The 21654-nt window shown below is 44.9% G+C and overlaps 1 protein-coding gene across 1 annotated transcript in view; it reads right to left on the bottom strand.

The window, feature by feature from the left end:
* Window positions 1–21384, bottom strand: part of radil (Ras association and DIL domains) — a gene marked incomplete at both ends in the record, with an annotated part of 58349 nt that extends 36965 nt beyond the window's left edge. Inside the window, 8 exons of the mRNA XM_080722472.1 lie at window positions 1307–1437; window positions 6205–7009; window positions 9150–9350; window positions 10593–10708; window positions 12573–12680; window positions 19654–19756; window positions 20380–20814; window positions 21301–21384. Of these exons, the coding sequence (XP_080578598.1) occupies window positions 1307–1437; window positions 6205–7009; window positions 9150–9350; window positions 10593–10708; window positions 12573–12680; window positions 19654–19756; window positions 20380–20814; window positions 21301–21384 (1983 nt within the window). The remainder of the gene's footprint in view (window positions 1–1306; window positions 1438–6204; window positions 7010–9149; window positions 9351–10592; window positions 10709–12572; window positions 12681–19653; window positions 19757–20379; window positions 20815–21300) is intronic.
* Between the last annotated feature and the right edge of the window lie 270 nt (window positions 21385–21654).

Below are 21654 nucleotides of genomic sequence, written 5' to 3'. Positions count from 1 at the left end.
CGACAGAGAAGATATTTAACAGCAGTGAAGCAGACTCAGAGGTGTCCATACTATGCATTTCAGATAAAAAAAAGAAAAGCAGAATGGGAGACCCGGGCACTCAAATTTAAAAGAGGGGACAGCCTTTATTATTATCTATTTAATACAACGTCTATGTTTTAACCTGAAGCTGCCTTTTTAGCCCTGATGAAGACATGTGACCATGTAGATCTTCTATTTTCACAATAGAACTGGGTTATACAAATTGTAATGCCTCAACTCTTAGTGCTCATCAGGGTGGGGGGTTTCCAGTTAAAATATGATTATTTTGGGGGTCGCGGCCTGAAAAGATTGAGAACCACTGCTCTAGTTGGCACTTGGCAAATGCATAGTTGGCAAACTATGCATTTCGATTGAAGACGGATGGACAGACAGACAGACAGACAGACAGACAGACAGACAGACAGACAGTGTGACACTGATATTCCACACAGTAGTGAACCGAGGCTGTGTGGAGTGCAAACGTAAGCCAGTTGCAAGCAAAGACTGCCATCGTATCCGCATATAGTACGTGTGTGTGTTTGCGCGTGTATGTGTGTGTGTGTGTGTGTGTGTGTGTGTGTGTGTGTGTGTGTGTGTGTGTGTGTGTGTGTGTGTGTGTTTGAGTTGTGCCTGTGTAAGTGAAACGTTTCCACCGCCGCTGCTTAGCGATTCACCTGACCCGACACGGCTGACCTGCTTTCTCCACATGAGGTCATCTTAAGTAGAAACCCGCCTTAACTACAGTACAGCCACGAGCACCCAGAAAGACAGCGAGAGGGCACCAGTCCTGTACCAATCCTCGCTGTTCAGTTATCAACTCATATCTCTAGATTTATTGTCAACTTCCACTGGAAATTGTTTCATAAAACCATGAATTGTTGGATAAAAAAAAAAGAAAGGTGGATAAAAGTATTGTTATGAAATAGTCACACAAAAGAAGGAGACGGTCTAATTCAGTGGTTCTCAACCTTTTCAGGCCAGAAAATAAACATATTTTAACTGGGGATCCCCCACCCTGGCGAGATTTGAGAAATTACATTTTGTATAACATGGTCCTGTTGTGAAAATAGCAGATCTACATGCTCACATGTAGATGTAGATGTTGACAATTTTTGGCCAATACTTAATTTGTCATTTTAGATGTATTAAAAAGTATTACATGTAGAATTCTGTACATTTATTTGTAACAGCATATGTCTATAGTATTGATACTTTTACTTCAGTACAACATTTGAGTTATTTTTCCACCACTGACGGGTAGGGGGAGAGAGAGCAGAGCACTGACCCACGCGATGCTCTGGATGCGTCTCACTATCTTCAGCAGGAGCTTCCCGAAGCTGCCAGGAGGGAAGGTGGCGGCTGAGTGTTGTATGCACAGACACAGCAGGTAGGCTGGAGTCAACTTATGGTCATCTCCTGAGAGAGAGAGAGAGAGAGAGAGAGAGAGAGAGAGAGAGAGAGAGAGAGAGAGAGAGAGAGAGTGTGTGTAAATTATTAGATCGTTGCTGTATCTCCATAATCTCACTTTTGGTGTTTAATTAACAACATCAATTAATCGAATGAATTACAGGCTTTGTATTTAATTAATGGCAATTATTTGCTTTTTAATCGCATATTTAATATTTATCGACACGAAAAAAGTTGTCCGCGGTGGCGGAAAAAAGTGGCACAAGCTGGATGCAAATCCAAAGTGCATGGATTGTGGGCACAGTGACTAGTCGGCCAAGCCACTGAGGCCGGTGCTAGGAAGTGGCATTCGGTGTATATTAGTAGGAGAGGAAAAGCCTCGCATAGGGGAGGAGCCTCACACGGTTGTCACTCAAAGCGACGCCAGCCAATCACAGCACGTCTTTTCCGGGTCAAAATGCGGCTCTTTTACTATTATGCCGGAAATCACAGTCATCAAAATAAGGTAAAAACAATGAAAACCCATGCCGGTGGCAGATGAATTAATACAGGCAGTGAATGTGTTTCACTGTATTTGACAATCTAGTAATCTATCTAATCTAGTAGGTCTAATATTTTGGGTGTAGTGGATATAAAATATTCATGCTGCAGCAGTTTTTAGTTCTGCTGTCAAGATTATATATTCAAAATATTTTAGCTATTTTTATGAACTTTTAAAATCTCAGCTCTGACTACCACTACCACTACCACTACCAGGGCAGGAATTTCATGGAGGCCATGAAGGCCATGGCCAGTGATGCCCCTCAATTTGGCCTTGTGCTCCTCAAACCAATGGCATGACCTGAGGCCACAGTGGCCCTAATGCCCCAAGTGACTGTACCACTTTCTCCTCTGTCTCTTTCTTGTCACCAACATCTCTTTCTTGTCATGTAGACACCAGTGTGTCTTTTGTTGAGATTCTGAAATCTTAACTCCCCCGGCGAGTCCCCATCTTTAAACCAAACCTTTGATTGGTGCTGGGCTGAACATGGACCAGATTGTAAATACCATCATTTATATATTTCATTGCAGATTAGGTTATCATCCCTAACCCTTAAATTCAACAAATTCTTTCAATGGACTAAAATCGTGTTTTATTTGATGGCCTTCCTGCCCTGGCATTTGGCCTTTTTGCCCTAAAAAAAATTGACACCAAAAGGCCAAGTAGTCTTGCCCCTAAAATGACAAAATTCCAGGCATGACTAGAACTAACACAAACACAAATAAAAATGTCCCTACAGTACACTAAGCCTTTTAAGAAAACAACAGACTAAACTAGCAAACAAACTAGCAAAACACACACTGAAAATGTGAAAACGAAACAGATTACAAAAACTAAAGAAAAATGTAAAACTATTAAACAACCTTGGAGAGAGACAGAGAAACAAATAAACGGGTTCAGCTGCGTCACAGAACCTTTTGTACACGCACTGTACTGTGGGAGCACAGCTAGTTCACCCTGGCTGCTCCTTTCATGGAGTTTTTGGACAGGTTTGGCTTTATTTAGACAGGAGAGCAGAGTAGAGAGAATTAACCAATTTAGGCCTAGAATTATTGAATGCTTTAACCAGTGAAAAATAGCAGATATACAAGCTCACAGCGCGGCACCGAGTGCCGCGCTGCGAGCTTGTACATCGGCTATTTTTGAAAAAGTCATGAAAATGTGTGCAAATCTTTGACTATTATGTATTTTCAAAGCGAACGTTTGTAACTCAAATTTTGCTTCTGGGTGGTCCCTGGAACTAAATATTTTGAGATGGGGGTCCGTGGACAAATGCATATCATTTTGGGGGTCCTTCACATGAAAAGGTTTGAGAACCACTGACACAGTAGTCTCTCAAGAACAGACTAACTGAGCTCCAGTTAAGTGAAAAGGACCTTTTCTTTGACGATGGCTGGCCAGATTGCTGACATAGAAACATAGGTATTTAAAAAAAACCTTAGAAGGATTCAAAAGACACTTATAGAATTGGGTCAAAATTGCAGCGCGGCACTCGGTGCCGCGCTGTGAGCTTGTATATCTGCTATTTTTCAATAGTTAAAGCATAAAATAATGATACACAATGACGTGTGCCCGTTCTAAATGGGTTTTAAGCAGAGAGGGAAGGGAGGTGGGGGAGAAGGACGCGCGACGCAGCCCAGCCTGCAGCCCTAAATCGAAGCGATTGTGTCGACGACGCACTATCCGCTCAACTGCTGCTCCAACACCAAGACAAAAGGACACCGGGGCATTGCCACCAGGGCTCCAGGACTTTGGGGCAATTTGTCAAACTCAATAATTATCCTCATCCTAAATCACCTCTTTAAAATCCACTTAGGAGTTTGGACTGATGCAGATTCTAAAAATGCCTTCTAGATCCTGACCTACAGTATAGTTTCTGAAAAACTACAAATACTTATTCAAAAGTATAAAAAGAAAAAAAAAGAAAAAAAACGTTCTTGAGTGGAAACCTTGTATATCCAAAACCGTTTGTTTTGTATTTATCATTTAAAAAAATGAATTAAAATAGAGAAAATAGCCTTTCTACAAGCACACAACGCCTCGCAACTGTCTTGTATGATGAAGCAAAAACCAGTTTTACAAAAAACTGGTTAAAATAACGTGTTCCTTCCACGCACGCGCTACGTCCAAACCGGGGAAATCCCCCCTGTCAGGTGAAAAGAAGCCACTTGGATAGAAGGAAGCATGAGGTCAGTCCGTTGTCTCCCCAGGCGCGGCAGAGGGAGAGCACAACCCAGGATTACAATAGGCAATTGGCACTGAGTGAAAAAAATGGGTTACAAAATCGTGGGATAAAAATTTGAAAAAGACCTGCTACTTTTGCTATTTTGGCATTTGAATCGTGAAGAGTAACCGTTTGGGAAATGTGAGGTTTTCATCCGACTCGACCACTCCTCTTTCAAATCACCTCATAATACTTGCTTCTATCAATACCTGATGTTGCATGTTTTCTTCTTCTACTTGTAGTTATCATTATTGCACTGCTAGTTTCGGGAAGGTTGAGAATGTGTGGCCGCTCTGAGCAGGACGCTCATATGATCGACTTCCAACTTGACACTGTGCTTCCTTGATTCCTCAGCAATACACCCGGTAAGTGTGAGGTTGATTAGATGAGTGGTTTGTGAGATACGCTGGCTGCCCACTCAAAGTGGTCCTAGTGGGGTCTGGAGAGCCGCTCATCTGATGATGAACAACACACTCAACATGTATGTAGTGTAAGAGCCATTTGAATGTCATGTATTTACTTATTTATATGTCAAGTATAGGACTTAGGCTTTGGGCACTACACCCTTATGTAGTGCCCAAAGTCCTATACTCTGGGTACTACAGGTTGCAGAGGGATGTTCTGACGTGTATTCAAATGACTGAAGTCCAACCGCTATTGAGTACATAAATTAATTAATATTATAATTTATGTACTCAATAGCGGTTGGACTTCAGTCATTTGAATACACGTCAGAACATCCCTCGGCAACCTGTAGTACCCAGAGTATAGGACTTTGGGCACTACATAAAAGGGTGTAGTGCCCAAAGCCTAAGTCCTATACTTGACATATAAATAATAAATAAATGAACAGTCAACCACGCTATACAGACCACAGCACTGGAACAGACACAAACTGTTTGCCTCTGCCACTAGCAACACCCGAGGCTGATTACAGAGAGTGGTTAAATGCCTAGGCAATAAGGGTGTGACCATGCCCTTCACTCAGTGACATCATCAAGTACTATGCAGGGGGAGAGTTCCGCCAATTTAAAATGAGCCCAATACGGAACTAAAACTTCCTATGATTGGCCGCTAGTTGCGCTGTTTTCCCCCTGGCCGGTTGCAAAAAGAATTGTTCTCCATTGGATCCCATTCATTTTCCCATTTCGTGTTCTAACCTTAATTAACATTTTCATGAATACTTTATGGTTCCTATCGCTAGTTAAAAATCACGATGATATGCGTTTTGTGAAAATAAGGTCCCATTTATGTTAAAATTGATGATAAAGTTGCGGGGGGCGTGGCCAACTAAACTGATACCAGCCGGCTGTGTTCTTCTTCGTGTGCTGTATTTCGGGAGGCTCCGACCACATTCTCCCATGTGTCCCTGCGGTTGCACATGACCGTTGGCAGCCAATAGCATGCTGCATCCTCTGTTTGCATTTCAATCTATGATGGCAACACCCATGCCAAGGACCCATATTGTGTCATTTGCGCTGCATAGAAACCAATGGCTTCGCTTTGTCCATATCTTTTATACAGTCTATGGTACTATGACAAGTCAGAATGGCTCTTACATGTAGGTTTTAATGTAGGTTAAATATTTAAAATGTTTTACTTCTCTTTCATTATAGCCTATTACTATTTTACATGATCCTGTGTGTAATTGTCCTCTGTACTATTCTTTGGCTCAAGTTTTATTGCTTGTTTTGGTCCATTGTTTATGAACGCTTTGTAGCTGTTTTGAAACGGTGCCATACAAATAAAGATGATATGGATGATAATGATGATAATGATGATAATGATGATGATGATGATGATGATGATTATATACAGTATATCGTCTCTGTCAGGAGGAAACCTCGTTTGACCAAAACCGTTACTGTCCAAGACTCAAACTCAAAACACGCATATCTGCTACTTTTGATACTTGTTGGTGACGCTGTGCAGTATGATCAATTAGGGCGTTCATAAAAAAAAAAAAAAACACAAATCACAGACAGTGTGGTATTCAGGATTAAAAACAGACCTCCCGGCTCAATGAGAGAGACGATCCTGTTGAGCAGCTGGTCCTCGTGGACCTGCTCGAACTCCAGCTGTAGCCTCCTCTTCTGACCTCCAACTCCAACTGCAACTCCACCTACAGGTCCTCCTCCTCCTCCTCCACCTCCTCCACCTCCTCCTCTGTCCCCTACCGCCAGACTGAGGGCTCCGCCCCCTCCCGCCGTGCCGCTGCCTTTCACCAGCTGCGGCTTGAAGCTGCGCCTCACCGCAGTCACAGTCACCGCACTGGCGACGACCGGCCCGCCCCTGTCCCGCAGCGTCGAGCCGCACATCTTACACGTCTCTCCTCCTCCCAGTCCTCCGACCACGAAGCCGTCCTCCCCGAGCCCCACTCCTCCCCCTCCCCCTCCTCCTCCGCTCGAGGCGTCGTACAGCTGCCCCAGCGTGCGCAGGCGGGCCAGCGTCTGGGCGGGCAGCGGCTTGGCGCCCGTGGGGTCCTTGTACAGGAAGATGTAGTGCGCGCCGAAGGAGAGCAGGTCGCCGTGGCGCAGCACGGTGGAGCGCTCGCAGCGGGAGAAGTTGACCAGGACGGCGGCGTGCGGGAGGGGCTCCACGGCCACGCACGTCCGCTGCTGCTGCTGGCCGTCCGGCGCGTTGTCGTCTCCCCCTGGTGGCGCTCGGTGGCCGCGGTGGGGAGGGGCGGCCACGCGGCGCAGCCGGCAGTGCAGCGGCAGGATGTCCGGGGACGACAGGCAGATGTTGGGACGCGCCGACGGCGTCTCCTGGCCCACCGTGTGCTGCTCCCGGTTCAACAGGTACACCAGGCAGTCCTGGGAACACACACCGTATACACACAGTCAGGATGGATGGATGGGAACACACACTGTATGCACACAGTCAGGATGGATGGATGGGAACACACACTGTATGCACACAGTCAGGATGGCAGTGTTGTTTTTGACAGCAAATATTGATTTAGTTTTAGTCATAGTCTTTTGAATGAAATGTCATTTTAGTTTTATTCATAATTTAGTCACCTGAACAGTTTTAGTTTTAGTCTAATTTTAGTCGACTAAATATCATAAGATTTTAGGCGACTAAATCTACAGGTGATTTAGTCAACTGAAATGTATTTTGGCAGGCCTTGATGGCATCATAATGACTGATTTTACACTTGGTTGCGTGACGCGTTGTGAGCTTGTAGATCGGCTATTTTCAGCACGCAACACCGGAGAGCAAACAAACCTAAAATGACTCTCTTCTCCACTAGTCCCTCCCTAACGTTTTAGTCTAGTTTTTATTTTGTTGACGAAATTGTCAATATATTTAGTCTTAGTTTTAGTCATCACAGCTTAGTTTTTAGTTAGTTTTTATTTAGTTTTCGTCAGTGAAAAAAACGCGGTCGACAAACATTTTTCGTCACAGTTTTAGACGACGAAATCAACACTGCAGGATGGATGGATGGATGGGGCACATCAATACAACAGGACCGGAATCATTTGAGTTACAGACATTGGCTTTTGAAAATACGGTATATATTGAAAAATTTCCAAAATAGCAGATCTTCAAGCTTGTAGATCTGCTATTTTTTTTATACTTAAAGCTTAAAATAATAGTTAAAGTGGTTCCAGGTCTTAACTCTTTCTGTGCCAAAGGCCAAAATGGCTCCAAGGTAGCTGTGCCACGGTTTTGTATGTTTTTCTTTACTATGCAATGAAAAAAAAAGATTTTTTTCTTTTATATTTTTTTCCCCCACAGAAACAGACACAGTTGTTGTGATTCAGTGGCAAAAATAATTTTGTCAATCAGACAAATGGTTCCAGAGATAGAGCTGTTTGAATCAAAAAAAGTGTCCATCCACTAGAATGGACACACATTTTCACACATTTTCTCAATCAGCTAAACGAGGGAGCCAACACACAAACAGAGAAAAGCATCTCTCTGATCTCAGGTCATTTTGACATCTGTAAAACAAAAAAAAACAAAAATGAAAAAAAAAATGTTTTTCTTTCTATATAAAAAACACAAAAACCGTCATAAACCGTCATTGGCACAGGGGGCTATTGGAAAAAAACAGTCAAAACCGTCATCTGGCACAGAATGAGTTTGGTTGATCATGGATTAAAGCAAAATAAAATGTCACAGAGATGCCTCCCCCACACACTACCACTGCTTCCTAAACAGAACTAGTCTAGTGTGTGGGACACAATATATAAAATTATGATATTTTAAACTTCCCTTTTACATGAAATACCCCGGACCATTCTGATTTTATAGTCTTATTTTCACTAGGCAACATGCTTTCATAGAAGACAGCAACAGAGGACAGTCTCTCCACCAAACCTGGCTGCATAAGTAGTCCCATATGTGACACGTCGTACATTATGCAGGTGCTCTTTTATGGCGGTTTTGAAGGAAGGTAGGCAGCCGCACTTTTTGACTTAACGGTAGAATTAATTCATCCCCATCTTGGTGAAGAATCTGTGTGGGGAATGAGATCAGTGGAGCTCCCTTTGTGCTGTGCCCGTAGGCGTCTCTCACTCTTCTGAAGTTATGTGCTACCGTATGCAAAACTGAAGTGGAACAGGAAACAGGTATGATGCCAGGATGACCTAACCTGGAAACCTGCTGCTACCATCACGCACATGAGCCTATTGTGTTTGTAGGGAGCGCCCGGCCGAGCCGGATGCACCATGAAGGAAGCAATTAACCCCAGCATCCACAGTCGTCGTGGGCAGAAACCTCACCAGCCCTGTGCCACCCGGACGAGAGCCAGAGCGTGATGTCAGGGCGGCAAACCCATCCTGTTAAGAGTGGTTCCCCTGACATCACAGTGATGTCAGAGCGAAAAACCCATAGAACCACATTGTCAGGCGTTATAGACATAGATACACACATACGGACAAGCTGTGAACGTTCACATACTAAACTGCGACCTACGGTCGCAAAAACAAAACAAAATTGTCTCACCTGTTTGTTGTAGCCCTGCAGCAGCAGCAGGTGTGGTGACTGGTAGAGGGAGTGCCTCACCCCTCCTCCTCCCCCCTGACTCCCCCCCTCCTCTTTCCTCCGGCCGTTGCAGGAGGCGTCGCGTTCTCGGCCGCCGCCGCGGGCCCTCAGGGGACCGGGCAAGGTGGAGTAGAAACGCTTGGGCTCCTCTCCGACTCCCAGCTGAGAAAACAACGCAAAAAATAACCGGCGTTCGGACATGACCGGTCAGTCGCTATATTCAAGTGCAGACTCAAAATGTTAATTTGTGTGCGTGTGTGTGTGTCTGTGTAGGGATGGGACGATCGTTATTAGCGTTAAACGCTCACAATAATTGTATCGCAGAGATTTTCATTTTTTGTGAAATCCTCCGTCATACACACTAGCTTATACATAGAATTAGCTTTTGTTGAGTTGCTAATTCAGTACCACTTGAACCCTCTATACTTGATAAAACAGACCTGTAAAGAGTGCATTTGGTACGCTCGGCAAATCGAAATAGCAGATCTACAAGTTGAGAGCCTGTAGATCTGCTATTTTTTGCAGACTGAACAACCCCCCCAAGAATAGGGATGCTGGGGGTTCAAGTGGTTTAACAAAAGTGTCATTTTAAGTTTTAAGCATGTTTTGATTATGGTGATAATATATCCTTAATCGCTATTATTTTGGCGACAATAAACGTTGCATGTCATTTTCCTATAGTCCCATTCCTTAAAGGACAACTCCTCCCTAAATCACTTCTAGGCTCATTTTCCTAGTTATATTGATCCAAAATGATTGTCCATGGGGTCTATTAGGCAGAAATGCCCCTGTTGTCCAGTTTCCCCAGCAGAACCCAGCAGCTCTCATAGCATAGAGTGGAGCTTTTACACTATTTGTTGCGGTCAAAAGTGATTTATTTTTTCATGAATCCGTTACTATTTGTCATTACAAACACATCCATGCCTTGGTTGTCCCACACAAGCCACCAACATCTCATAAATCATATTTTGGGGTAAGCTTTCGGCACAACTAACAATCAAAGTGACTGTACTGGCCAATCACAGGGCATCTTTTCCAGGACTTGGTAAAACATATAAAAGCATAGCATCTGTTTAGCAGAGTGTGATGGCTTTTGTGGGACAATGATGGCATGGATGTGTTTGTAATGACAAATAGTAACGGATTTTGACTACAACAAATAGTGTAAACGCGATAGGCTTATACTGTAGGCTCCAATCTATGCTATGAGAGCTGCTGGGTTCTGCTGGGGAAACTGGACAACAGGGGCATTTCTGCCTAATAGACCCCATGGACAGTCATTTTGGATCAATATAAGTAGGAAAATGAGCCTAGAAGTGATTTAGGGAGGAGTTGTCCTTGAATATGTGTGTGTGTGCGTGCGTGAGTGCTTGCGTGTGTGCTAGCGCATGCATGCGTCTCCACCTGGTTGAGGCTAGTCTCGCTCAGGCTGCGGCAGAGGGAGGAGGTGCCGTTCCTTGGCAGCGTCAACGTTCCCTTGGCCCGGTTCCTCTGGAGCTTACGGGCCTGAGCGTTGATGTCTGAACAGGAAGAGAACACCCAGAGAGGAAGCAGGAGAGAGGGACCGGGAAGCAGAGGACATGAGTGAGAAAGAGACGGACAATCATTTTTTTGGAAAAAAAGGGGCGACAAAAGAAGGAGGGTGCAAGGAGAGATGAAAGGGATTTGAGGAGACAGTAGAGCAGTGGTCTTCAACAGGGGGTCCGGGACCCCTAGGGGATCCTCAGAGTTACTACAGGGGGTCCTCCGAATCTTTGTGTGACTTTTTTTCTCCTTTTATATATTAACCACTTGAACCCTAGCGTCAATATTCTGAGAACTTTAGCCAAAAATAGCAGATCTACAAGCTCGCAGCGTGAGGCGTTGTGAGCTTGTAGATCGGCTATTTTCTGCAAAGAGGTTTGGTTGTAGAGGGGAAAAAGAGCAGACTAAGTACACTAAGTACAAATACACTGATGACTGTGCTGAAACTATATGAATGATGAGACAATATGGAATCTATGAACAGGTTGCTTCATCTCTCTCTCAACTCCTTGGCCTGAAAACGTTGAAGACCCCTGCAGTAGAGGGTGCGAAGGTAAGACATGGAATGAGACTGCTGTTTCAAAACGCTAAATGTCTTTTTTATTTACACATGGTATATACACAACAACGAACAAACAGTTGGACAGCGACATCATTTAGATACCTAAACAGGAAGATGTATTGCAATTTATATAAATATGGTTTGTTTTTTTCCCATTTCAATTAATACTATATTAAACATATAGATGGATATAAATATAAATGCAAATATGGTATTTTCTTTTTGTCTTATGGCAGGTCATGGGTCATGAGGTCTGGGTCAAAGGTTGTAGGGAATCAGGTGATTTGGGAGTCAGACGCAAGTCCAGACATCCCAACCTGGAGATTTTGATTTCCAGGAGGTCCGGGTGGGCTCATACGCAAAAACATCTGGGTTTTCTTCCGTAAATTATTTGTTTTTTCCAGTAAAAAAAAGTTTAGAAACGGTTCTGTACGCCGTGCAGAAATAGGCTTAATATAATGCATGTCTTACCTATTTGGCAGAGTTCACTCACTCTCATTTCTTGAGTTTGCGACGTGCGCTCCAGCAACACAACAGCACTGAGTTTAGTGTGTATCCAACAAAAGTGCCGTGCGTCAGCGGCGGCAACAGCAGACTCGGAGCGAGTCTATTTTATTTATATTAAGCAAGACGATCAGTCATCACACAAAAAATGGTGTCAGCTGATTATACGCCCGCCTTCGTACTTATCGTATCGGGGACCAGTGGTTGGTCACTTTTAGACGCCCACATCTCCCACAGCGAATGACAATCATTCATTTGTCAGATTGTCAGTTCAACGACGAATGAGAACAAATAAATTGCATCGTGCAGATGGCAGATCCGGTCTGTGACTGCGGCTCATGTGTGCCTCTACTTATTCTACTGCATATCGGTCCGCATTTGCGGGAGCAGTCGCCATTTCCGGGAGCTTTCCTGCAGCTCGCGGGTGTCCGGGAGCCAACGCTAATTTCCGGGAGACTTCCGCATCTTCCGGGGGACTTGGGATGTCTGGGAGTCAGACGGGAGTCAGAAGGGAGTCAAACGGGAGTCAAATGAACAGAGTGGCGTTGGATGGAGCCAAACATCAGTGAACCAGGATGAGAAGGATGTGAAGCGAGCAGCTCCCCCCAACCCCCCAGTGAGTCTGAGAGGAGATCATGCGATGGATTCACAAACGCTCACACACGCAGGCGCACGTCACTGGCGATGGGAGGGGTGGGGGGGTGGGGGAGGTTACTGGAAGGGGAGGCAGGTAGAGGTTGGTCGTCCATGGTGACGATGATTGACAGCCACCCTACCTGAGGGCAGTGCCCCACCTTTAGAGCCGGACTGTGCCACTCGACCAGACCGCAGGGGGGAGCTCCTGTGTCTGCCCAGCCCGGAGCGACCCATTAGAGCCACCAGGAACTGTGGCGTTTTGGACCCTACAGCAGGGTGGGAGGGATTAACAGAAGGGGACGGGGCCAAAGAGAACAAGCTCCTCCCTCCTCCAAACACCAACCAACTTTGATGTGACCTACATGTGCCAAAATCAGTCAGATATCACTGAGACTCGTTTGGGGAAATGCAACAGTTACGGGGGAGTATTCATTTCTAAATTCTGTTTGCGGTAATTGTGCTCCTATAGGATGAGCGGGGCGGCCAGACGATTGGCTGAAACGGGGGTATAGGGAGCGCTCGGCTGTGTTAGCTTGGACGTGTCGGCGAGACTATGGGGGTGGGGGGTGGTGGGGTCGGGGGGACGGCGGTGATTTACAATTCTGTCCCTATTCAGATTAATATAGGGCAACACATGTTCAAGTTTGTTGAAAACTTTGTCACTTTCTTTCCCTAGCCCAGTGGTTCCCAACCGTTTTACACCAAGTATACCATCTCAGAAAATATGTGTCTCTCCAAGTACCACCATAATAACTGATGTTAAAATACAGCTGTGTAGACCTACCCCATCCTATTCAGCTATGCACAATTACCGCCGGAGGCAAACCTATTCCTTGAATTCATGGAGATATGTTTGTTTTTGTAGCATTTCTAAGCCATTAATTTGATGACCGGGTCATCGGACAGATTTAGCTACTACAACTTCCCGTGCAAACTGATGATATTTCTAATGTGATTAATCCGTTCTCAAACCTTCTATTAACCTTCTATTAACAGCTAGGTGCGCTGTCATGCTCATTTCAGCGTGATAGAGAGCCTATTTCAACCAATTGCTTGGTCAGAAGAACGACCTGTAGTATAATGTAAATATTTTCTACCACCAGAGGTGGGCCCATGTACCACCAGTGGTACAAGTACCACAGGTTGAGAACCACTGCCCTAGCCGATGTGTAAGAGTCAAGAGCCAACGGTCTCATCTTTCCTGCTGAGCACACACATGAACTCAAACTGTGTTTTCACTGACATCCACCTGATTTTGGAGGAAAAGGTCACATATGGCACAAACCACCGCACCACCTGGCCACCGTGCACAGAAAAAGCTTCTTGTGTGTTCACGTCACACATCATCAGAGAGACATAATGTAGCTGAAGGTGTGATGTGTAGGACTTTTCTGAGTTAAATACATCACTGCCCGAACTACTTTGTTTAATTGCTTAATATCTTTTTTACCCATACAGTCACAAAAAACAAAGCCGCTCTTTGACATTTTTGGTGAGGTTGCTCCACGATACATCACCAAACCAATTCCATCACTCAAAAGTAATTGATTAAAATGGTTCTGTTGATCGGCCTTAGACGTGTGAGTATGGTTTCTACTTTCTACCCTATCAGCAAGCTTTGTGCTTTCCTTCAGGGTTTCGATTTCAATTAGACAAGAGAGAAGTTTTGTTTGCAATGGAGCGGCACAGAAAGTGATGCATTAATGACATTCAATACAAGGCAGCCCACGGTGGTGGAAACTGAATCCCGCTGAGGTTCCCAACCTGCTCTGGATATCGTCGTTGTCGGGTGAAAACCTTGTATGTCCAAAACCGTTCGTTTTGCGTTTATCATTTTTAAAATTATATAAACTAGTGAAAACAGCCGATCTACAAGCACACAACGCCTCGCACCGCGAGGCGTTGTGTGCTTGTAGATCTGCTGCTTTCACTACCTTTGTGCAACGGCCTTGTATGTTGAAGCAGGGCTTTGCGTTGCGAAAAAACATACAAATTTGAAACTTGGAGATACAAGGTTTCTGCCCGACAGTGACGATATGGTCTCCCTTGATAATCCCCAAGTGTTGGCGGCCCACAGGTTGGAAATAGCTGAAATATACAGCATTTAGACTGAATTTGCTGCTCAACCAAAGATAAATTTAAATCTCTGCAATATGATTATTATTATTTTTTTCATGATAAACGAAAGTGCCGTTACCTTTCACTTGGGCTGTGATGTGCTTTAGAAAATATCCTACACATACAAGGTGTTTAGCAAGTGTGTGTGTGAGAACACTCACCAACACACACCTGCTTATGCATGCAACACACACACAAACTTCAGTATTTCTTTGTATAAACACTGAAATGTGTGAAAGGGAGAGAGAGAGAGGGTTAGGGTGAATAATATGAATAAGAGTGTTAGTGTGTATCTGTTAATGCAGTGGTTCTCAACATGTGGGTAAGGGCCCCCAGGGGGTATTTTGGGAGACCCCCAGATGATTAGCTTAATGTGAAACATTGTTTTCTCACTCAGTAAACAAACCAACGTGACGTTTAAGTGTATAGAGGGTATCTGCACATTTCTAAAGTGACAATTTAAGGACTTTTTAATACCTCTAAAATGACAAATTTAACACTGGCCAAATTTTCAATATTAGAGGCAGAAATTGTTGTAAGCATGTAGATCTAGACAGAACCATGTTATCCAAAACCTCAACTCTTAGTGCTCGTCAGGGTGTGGGGGGGGGGGTCCACAGTTAAAATATTATTATTTTGAGGGTTGCGGCCTGAAAAGGTTGAGAACCACTGTGTTAATGCACCATATTGTACATTAATTAGGTATTTATAAAAGCAGAATTATTGAATTCCTCTGTGCAGTGTACTGTAGGTGTAATTGGCAACATTTCATTAGCGTGCTAATACCATTAATCCCATTTTCACAGCAGCAACTTTTTGAACTCCATTCAGTTCAAACAGAGTCGGGGGAGCACGCGCACACACACACACACACACACACACACACACACACACACACACACACACACACACACACACACACACACACACACACACACACACACACACACACACACACACACACAATCTATGAAACCGATGAAAATCTGCATCACACATTTATACAATATGTAGAGGGGGTCCCTGCTTCATCTCTCTCTCTCTCATCTAAGGGGTCCTTGACCTGAAAACGTTGAAGACCCCTGATCTACAGTTCACGTACCAGGCAAATATCAGGATAGAGAGATAAGAGATCATATACCTGCTAAACTGTGAGAATGTTCTTCGACTTCTCCAGCTCCTTTAAAGGAGTAGTTCACCCCCAAAATGACCTTTTTTGAGCGGTGGTCACACCGTCTCCATAGCGTGGCCGTGTGTGTAGGTATGTTTGTTTGTTAGTTAGTTTGTTTGTATGTATGTGGGTGGGTCTGTATGTAGCCTCAAGCCTGTGTAGTACCTTTTCTGACCACACATGTTAAGGGAGGGGCGCTGTTGTCCAGGCCACACACACACACACACACACACACACACACACACACACACACACACACACACACACACACACACACACACACACACACACACACACGGGGGGGGGGAGAGGGGGGGGGGGAGGGGGGAGAACCACCGCTCAGTTCACACAGGTGCGTTTTTCTATTGATTAGTCACGCCATGGAGAGTAGAGTTCAATAATATTTTTAGTTTTTTGTCGCATTCCTAAGACAAAAATGTGATAACAATAAACTTACCCCCAGACACATCTGTGCCAGACACAAATGACACAAATTACACCAATGACGCCAATGACAAGGTTGGTCGGTTCGCCCGGTCCATAGACTAATAACCCTAGAGTTTCACTTTGCTCTTGTCCTAACATCCATTCTGATGACATATTTTAATCAACGGCCAACGGCCTAAAAATAGCAGAGCTCGAGCTTGCGGATCTGCTATTTTTGACTGAATTATAATCTGAAAAGCAACAGTTTGGGAAATATGAGGTTTCGACCCGACAGACGATTTGTAATGATAGTGTAATAATTGTGGGCTCGCTGAAAGCAAGCACACGTATGTTATCTTAATTATTTATCTATCAGTCAAGTTCTCCTTGACAGTACAAAGGCAGGGCCTTTAGCCAATGAGGTGCAGCCTAAGGGTAGATCTTTGTGCCCACACATGGTGTTACATGCGAGCCCACACTGTTTCGTAGGAACAGTAGTTCTAGTATTTAATTTTGATCTTAAGTCGGGGGGTTGTCTGCATTCATTGCTATCCTAACGCATCCATTTACATGACAATACTCTATTATATTTCTTCCCCCCCACTGATACTGTATTTACTATGAAAAAATGGAGATAATGTCCGTCCATCCGTGCGTCACATCCCATGTCACGCTCCACTGTATGTAGCCAAGACATCTCCATATACAGTATGGAGCTGGCCAATACCTCTACATCTGACCTCACAGTCACGGATATGGATATAGCTGACCTGTTCTGACATCACAATGATGACTCGACCAGCCAGATTAATAGTATAACTCCTGCTTTGCCGTATTAACTCTTTCTGTGCGAAAACCGAATAATCTCGGTTCTTTTTTCCATTCCAATACTAATTTTTTAATCTATTTCGCTTACCCTGTGCTGCTAGTAGCGACGTGGGTGGTCCTGGCTCCTCCACCGCTTCCCAGCGAGCCATTCTACTTGTCCTGATGATTTATTCCATTGAAAATGGTTTAGAAAAAAGTTTAGAGCCCCCCCAAAAAAACGCTGTTTCAGCAAGACGTATTAAGGATTACAAGAACCGACATTATTCGGTTCCTTTAGTAAAATGAATTAAATAATCGGCGGCATCAACGATCGCCCCGGTCTAATTTAGCATCCTAGCACAAGGCCGCGATTCTGTTTACATGGCCCGTAATGGGAAGAAAAGGCCGCAGCACGCCGCCCACTCCAATAGAAAAACACATCTTTACAGCGGATTTTCTCCGGATTGTGTTCCGAGGCCAGCAGACAAGTTATTTTGGCGGCTGAATAACTTTAGATCGCTCTTCTAAAAAATTATATAGTCGATTGCTAACTGATAGCTAACTTCCTCCGGCTCGCTAGCATAGCACTCATTCGAGTGAAAAGCCAAGCCAGTTCAGGCTGGCGACCCGGATGTGATAGTGAATGCCTACGGGAGAATGGCTGGCACTCTAGCGGCACCTAGCGGCGCCCGGCAGCTATTGAGTTAAGAAGCTCTGATGTTCGCCCTATAGGGCGTCTTAAGTATCATAGTCCAAGGTGAAGAGCTATCCACCGCAAATTTTAGGTGGAAAGCTTTCCACCTCAAGTCAGAAAATAAGTGGAGGCCATCATAGTCAGTCACGGTGAAGTCCTATTCACTGTGACTGACTGGTCTAGATCGACCAATCAGTGAACGGAGTGAAGAGCCTATCTGTCTGAAAGTAAAAACAGAGAGATGTGTCGGGACTCGCGGTAGAAAGCTCTTCAACGCGAGGAATGACGTAATGTTGTAGTTTTATGACTCAAAAAGACTACACCGCGGTGGATAGCTCTTCACCGCGGTACCGACTATGATAGGGGCTTTACTGGTTGATACTGTATTGATACTGCATCTTTTGTATGATTGCAATTAGTATCTTGTTTCCATAACCATAGCTGTATCTCCTTTTCTTCTGTATCTGTCCTGTGTTTCTACTAACTGCTGTACTACCTTTCTTTGGCAACTAAATCCCCCCCACAGGATCAATACAAGTCTGTCTGTCTGTCTGTCAGTACAGGTGTGAGGTGGGCTCAGAGCTGTGTAGGTCAGCACTATGACAGGGGAAGCAGTGCAGTATTACCACAACACTTGAGCGGAAAGCTGTCATTCATAAAAAGCACTCACACAAACACACCACCTTCCTTCCCCTACACCTCCGGAGGCACAGAGGGAGGGGTGGGGGGGTCAGCTTTCATCCAATCAATGGACCAGCAGCACATCCATCCCATCCAGCCATAATTCTCTCTTCTGCACTTTATGCGAGGGCACCGCAAAAATCTCCAGTGTTCATTTACATCAAGACCTACTAGAACCACTTTAAACATTATTCTCTCTCTCTCTCTCTCTCTCTCTATATATATATATATATATATATATATATTATATCATATATATATATATTATATTATGCTTTAGCTATTGAAAAATAGCAGATATACGAGCTTGTGGATCTGCTATTTTTGAACATTTGAGCAAATTTGTAACCCAAATATTTGCTTCTGGGGGGGTCCCCGATACATAATATTTCGAGATGGGGGTCGGCGGGCCAAATACATGTAATTCTAGGGGTCCTTGACATGAAAAAGTTTGAGAACCACTGACGTAGAAACATGCGTTTTTTCAAAAACCTAGAAGGACTCAGGAGACATTTATAGAATCGGGTCAAAATATAATGAGTTCCAGGTCCTAATGGGTTAACTCTTCGGGTCCATTTGGTTACATTTGTAACACGGCTCAGGAGTTACAAATGGATACATTAACTCAGGGTTTTTTACTGTGATAGTAATATGTGTTTCTCTTTCAGACAGAGTGGAGGATCCGCGGGTGGAAAGTGAATAAACCTTTAGAGAGAAGCCCAGGTCTGCTACCGCCCAGGTCTCAGAGCTGCTTAACCACGCGGCCACGGCTTTTCTATAGCATAATAACCACTCTTTAGAAATACAGCCTAGATCTGTCTGCTGCAGCCTACTTAGAGAGAGGAGACTGGAGTGTGTGCTCTCTCTTTCTCTCTCTATCCACACTCATGCACGCTGGCACACACACACACACACTCACACACAGCCACACATGCACGCACACACGCACACACAGCCACACACATACTCAGGCACACACGCATGCACACACACATGCACACAGCACTGCAAAATAGCTAACAAGCTGTGCTTTTTTTTGCTGAGTTTGACAAGTTAAGAATGAAGGGGAAATTAAAGACCAGCTGCTGTGTGTGGGAGTGGGTATCTGTCTGTCCGTCTATCTGTGTGTGTGTGTGTGTGTGTGTGTGTGTGTGTGTGTGTGTGTGTGTGCGCTCGTGCGTGTCTCCATCTGTCTGGCTTGTCCCCTATCTGTCTTATTTGCCTGTCTGCTGTCCCTGTGTGTGTGTGTGTGTGTGTGTGTGTGTGTGTGTGTGTGTGTGTGTGTGTGTGTGTGTGTGTGTGTGTGTGTGTGTGTGTGTGTGTGTGTGTGCATGTCCCTCACCAGCGGTGACGGTGTCCTTATCCTTGGCGTTGAGTTCCTCCACATCCGCTCTCCTGCGCAGCTCGAACCTGCGAGCGTGTCCCTCCCTGGGCTTCCACAGCTCCTGGAGGTACAGTGAGGGATGTGACCATAAGCCACATATTATCCTTTATCGTGATGAAAAACACTCACGATAATCGTATCGTGAAGATTTGCATTCATCGTGAAATCGTCCTCTGCATGTCATGCACTGCGATCAATCCAGCTTTTATTTGCTGAGCTGCATATCCGGTACCATTTAAAAATCCTCTAATGGTAAAACGTACTTATCGTCGTTGTCGAGCGGAAAGCTCGTATCTCCAAGTTTCAAATTTGTACGTTTTTCACAAAGTAAAGCCCTGCTTCATCATATAAGGCAGTCGCACAAAAGTAGTGAAAACAGCCGATCTACAAGCACACAACGCCTCGCGGTGCGAGGCGTTGTGTGCTTGTAGATCATTTTTAAAATGATAACTACAAAACAAACGGTTTTGGACATACAAGGTTTCCACCCGACAACGACGTTATAATATACGTACTTGATACAGTCTTTTCTTCACTCTCTACCAAATCTCTTTGTCAAAAATGTGACGCGGTGTGAGCCCCAGGATAATGGATTTTGATTATGCGCAATAACATCGTAAATCGACATTTCTTTTTGTCACAACAATCGCAAAATATAAAATGTTCACATCGTCCCATCCCTACCTGGAGGAGGAGGGGCTTCTCGTTGTCGCCCATTGGCCGCAGACACTCCGTCCGCCAGCCCACCCCGTCCACGTCGTTCCCGACGCCGCCTTCCAGGCGTCCGATCACGTCGCAGAGGACGTAGGAGTGGGCGGCGGCCTTGTTGAGCGAGTAGCGCTCCAGCGCCTCCTTGACCAGCTCCTGGGCACTGGAGCGCGGCGTGGCCAGCACGCTCTTGTAGTTGGCGCCGGCGCAGATCTCGTCGCCGAAGATCTTCAGCACGCCGGGGGCGGAGCTCTGCGTGGAGAGCTCGGCGGGGTCGTCCTGCGGCCGCTCGGGGGAGCCTCGGTCGGTCACGGAGCGGCGGTCGCCGCGGTGCGACGACGACGCGGCGGTGCTGGTGCCGCCGCTCTCCACCGGGACGCGGTCCCGGTAGCTCAGAGTGCGGTACAGGACCTGGAGAAGTTAAACATTCAGATTTAAACACTGAATGTAAATACCAATGTCTGTACATATTGTGATGTCACGTGAAGCATGACCAATCCTGTCTGATTGGATATTATACCGGTATTTCTCCAATCAGAAAAGGGACAGAAAAAGTCCACTGAACTCAATGGACTTTTGGGGTTACAGAAAGGTTAAAGGACAACTTTGTTTTTTTTACAACAAGGGTTCATATTTTAGATTGTAATTAGAGAAAAGAAAAGGTGACTGTTAAAATGTTTTCATTTGCTTCGTTCTATTGTTTTATTGCGTTTACCGTGCTAAAATGTGGGGCATGCGTACGCATGGGGGCATGCGTACAAGTGGCTAAATATGTCTTTTTAGACACAATAAGCCAGCAGTTTCTTTATTGCTATTTACAGTAACACTTCTAGCCCCCATAAGTCACATCCATCCATGAAAGGTTGGATCCAAAAGTGGGTTAGTGTGCTGCTGTACCTGAGTGAAGGTTCTGCTCTGGCGTTTCATGCGGCTCTTGGAGGGCAGGGACATGCTGGCACCCGACGAAGAACCGTAGAACATGATGTCACTGCTGGGTCCACACGCTCTACAAGTCACACACACACGCACGTACAAATGCACGCACGCACACACACAATGAACACAGTGTGGCGACACACAGTTCAAGGACATAATTTCTAAATCTGTAAACTACAGTGAGGAATCTTAGTTGAATCCAAAATTAAATACATTATACATTACAAAATAATTGCATCTAATTTATGTATCACTCTCTGTGTGTGTGTGTGTGTGTGTGTGTGTGTGTGTGTGTGTGTGTGTGTGTGTGTGTGT

The sequence above is a fragment of the Nannobrachium achirus genome (genome assembly GCF_963921795.1).
Source record: "Nannobrachium achirus genome assembly, chromosome: 3".
NCBI classification, from domain to species: domain Eukaryota; kingdom Metazoa; phylum Chordata; class Actinopteri; order Myctophiformes; family Myctophidae; genus Nannobrachium; species Nannobrachium achirus.
The sequence above is the reverse complement of the archived record's forward strand: the minus strand, read 5'-3'. Positions and strand labels throughout refer to the sequence as shown.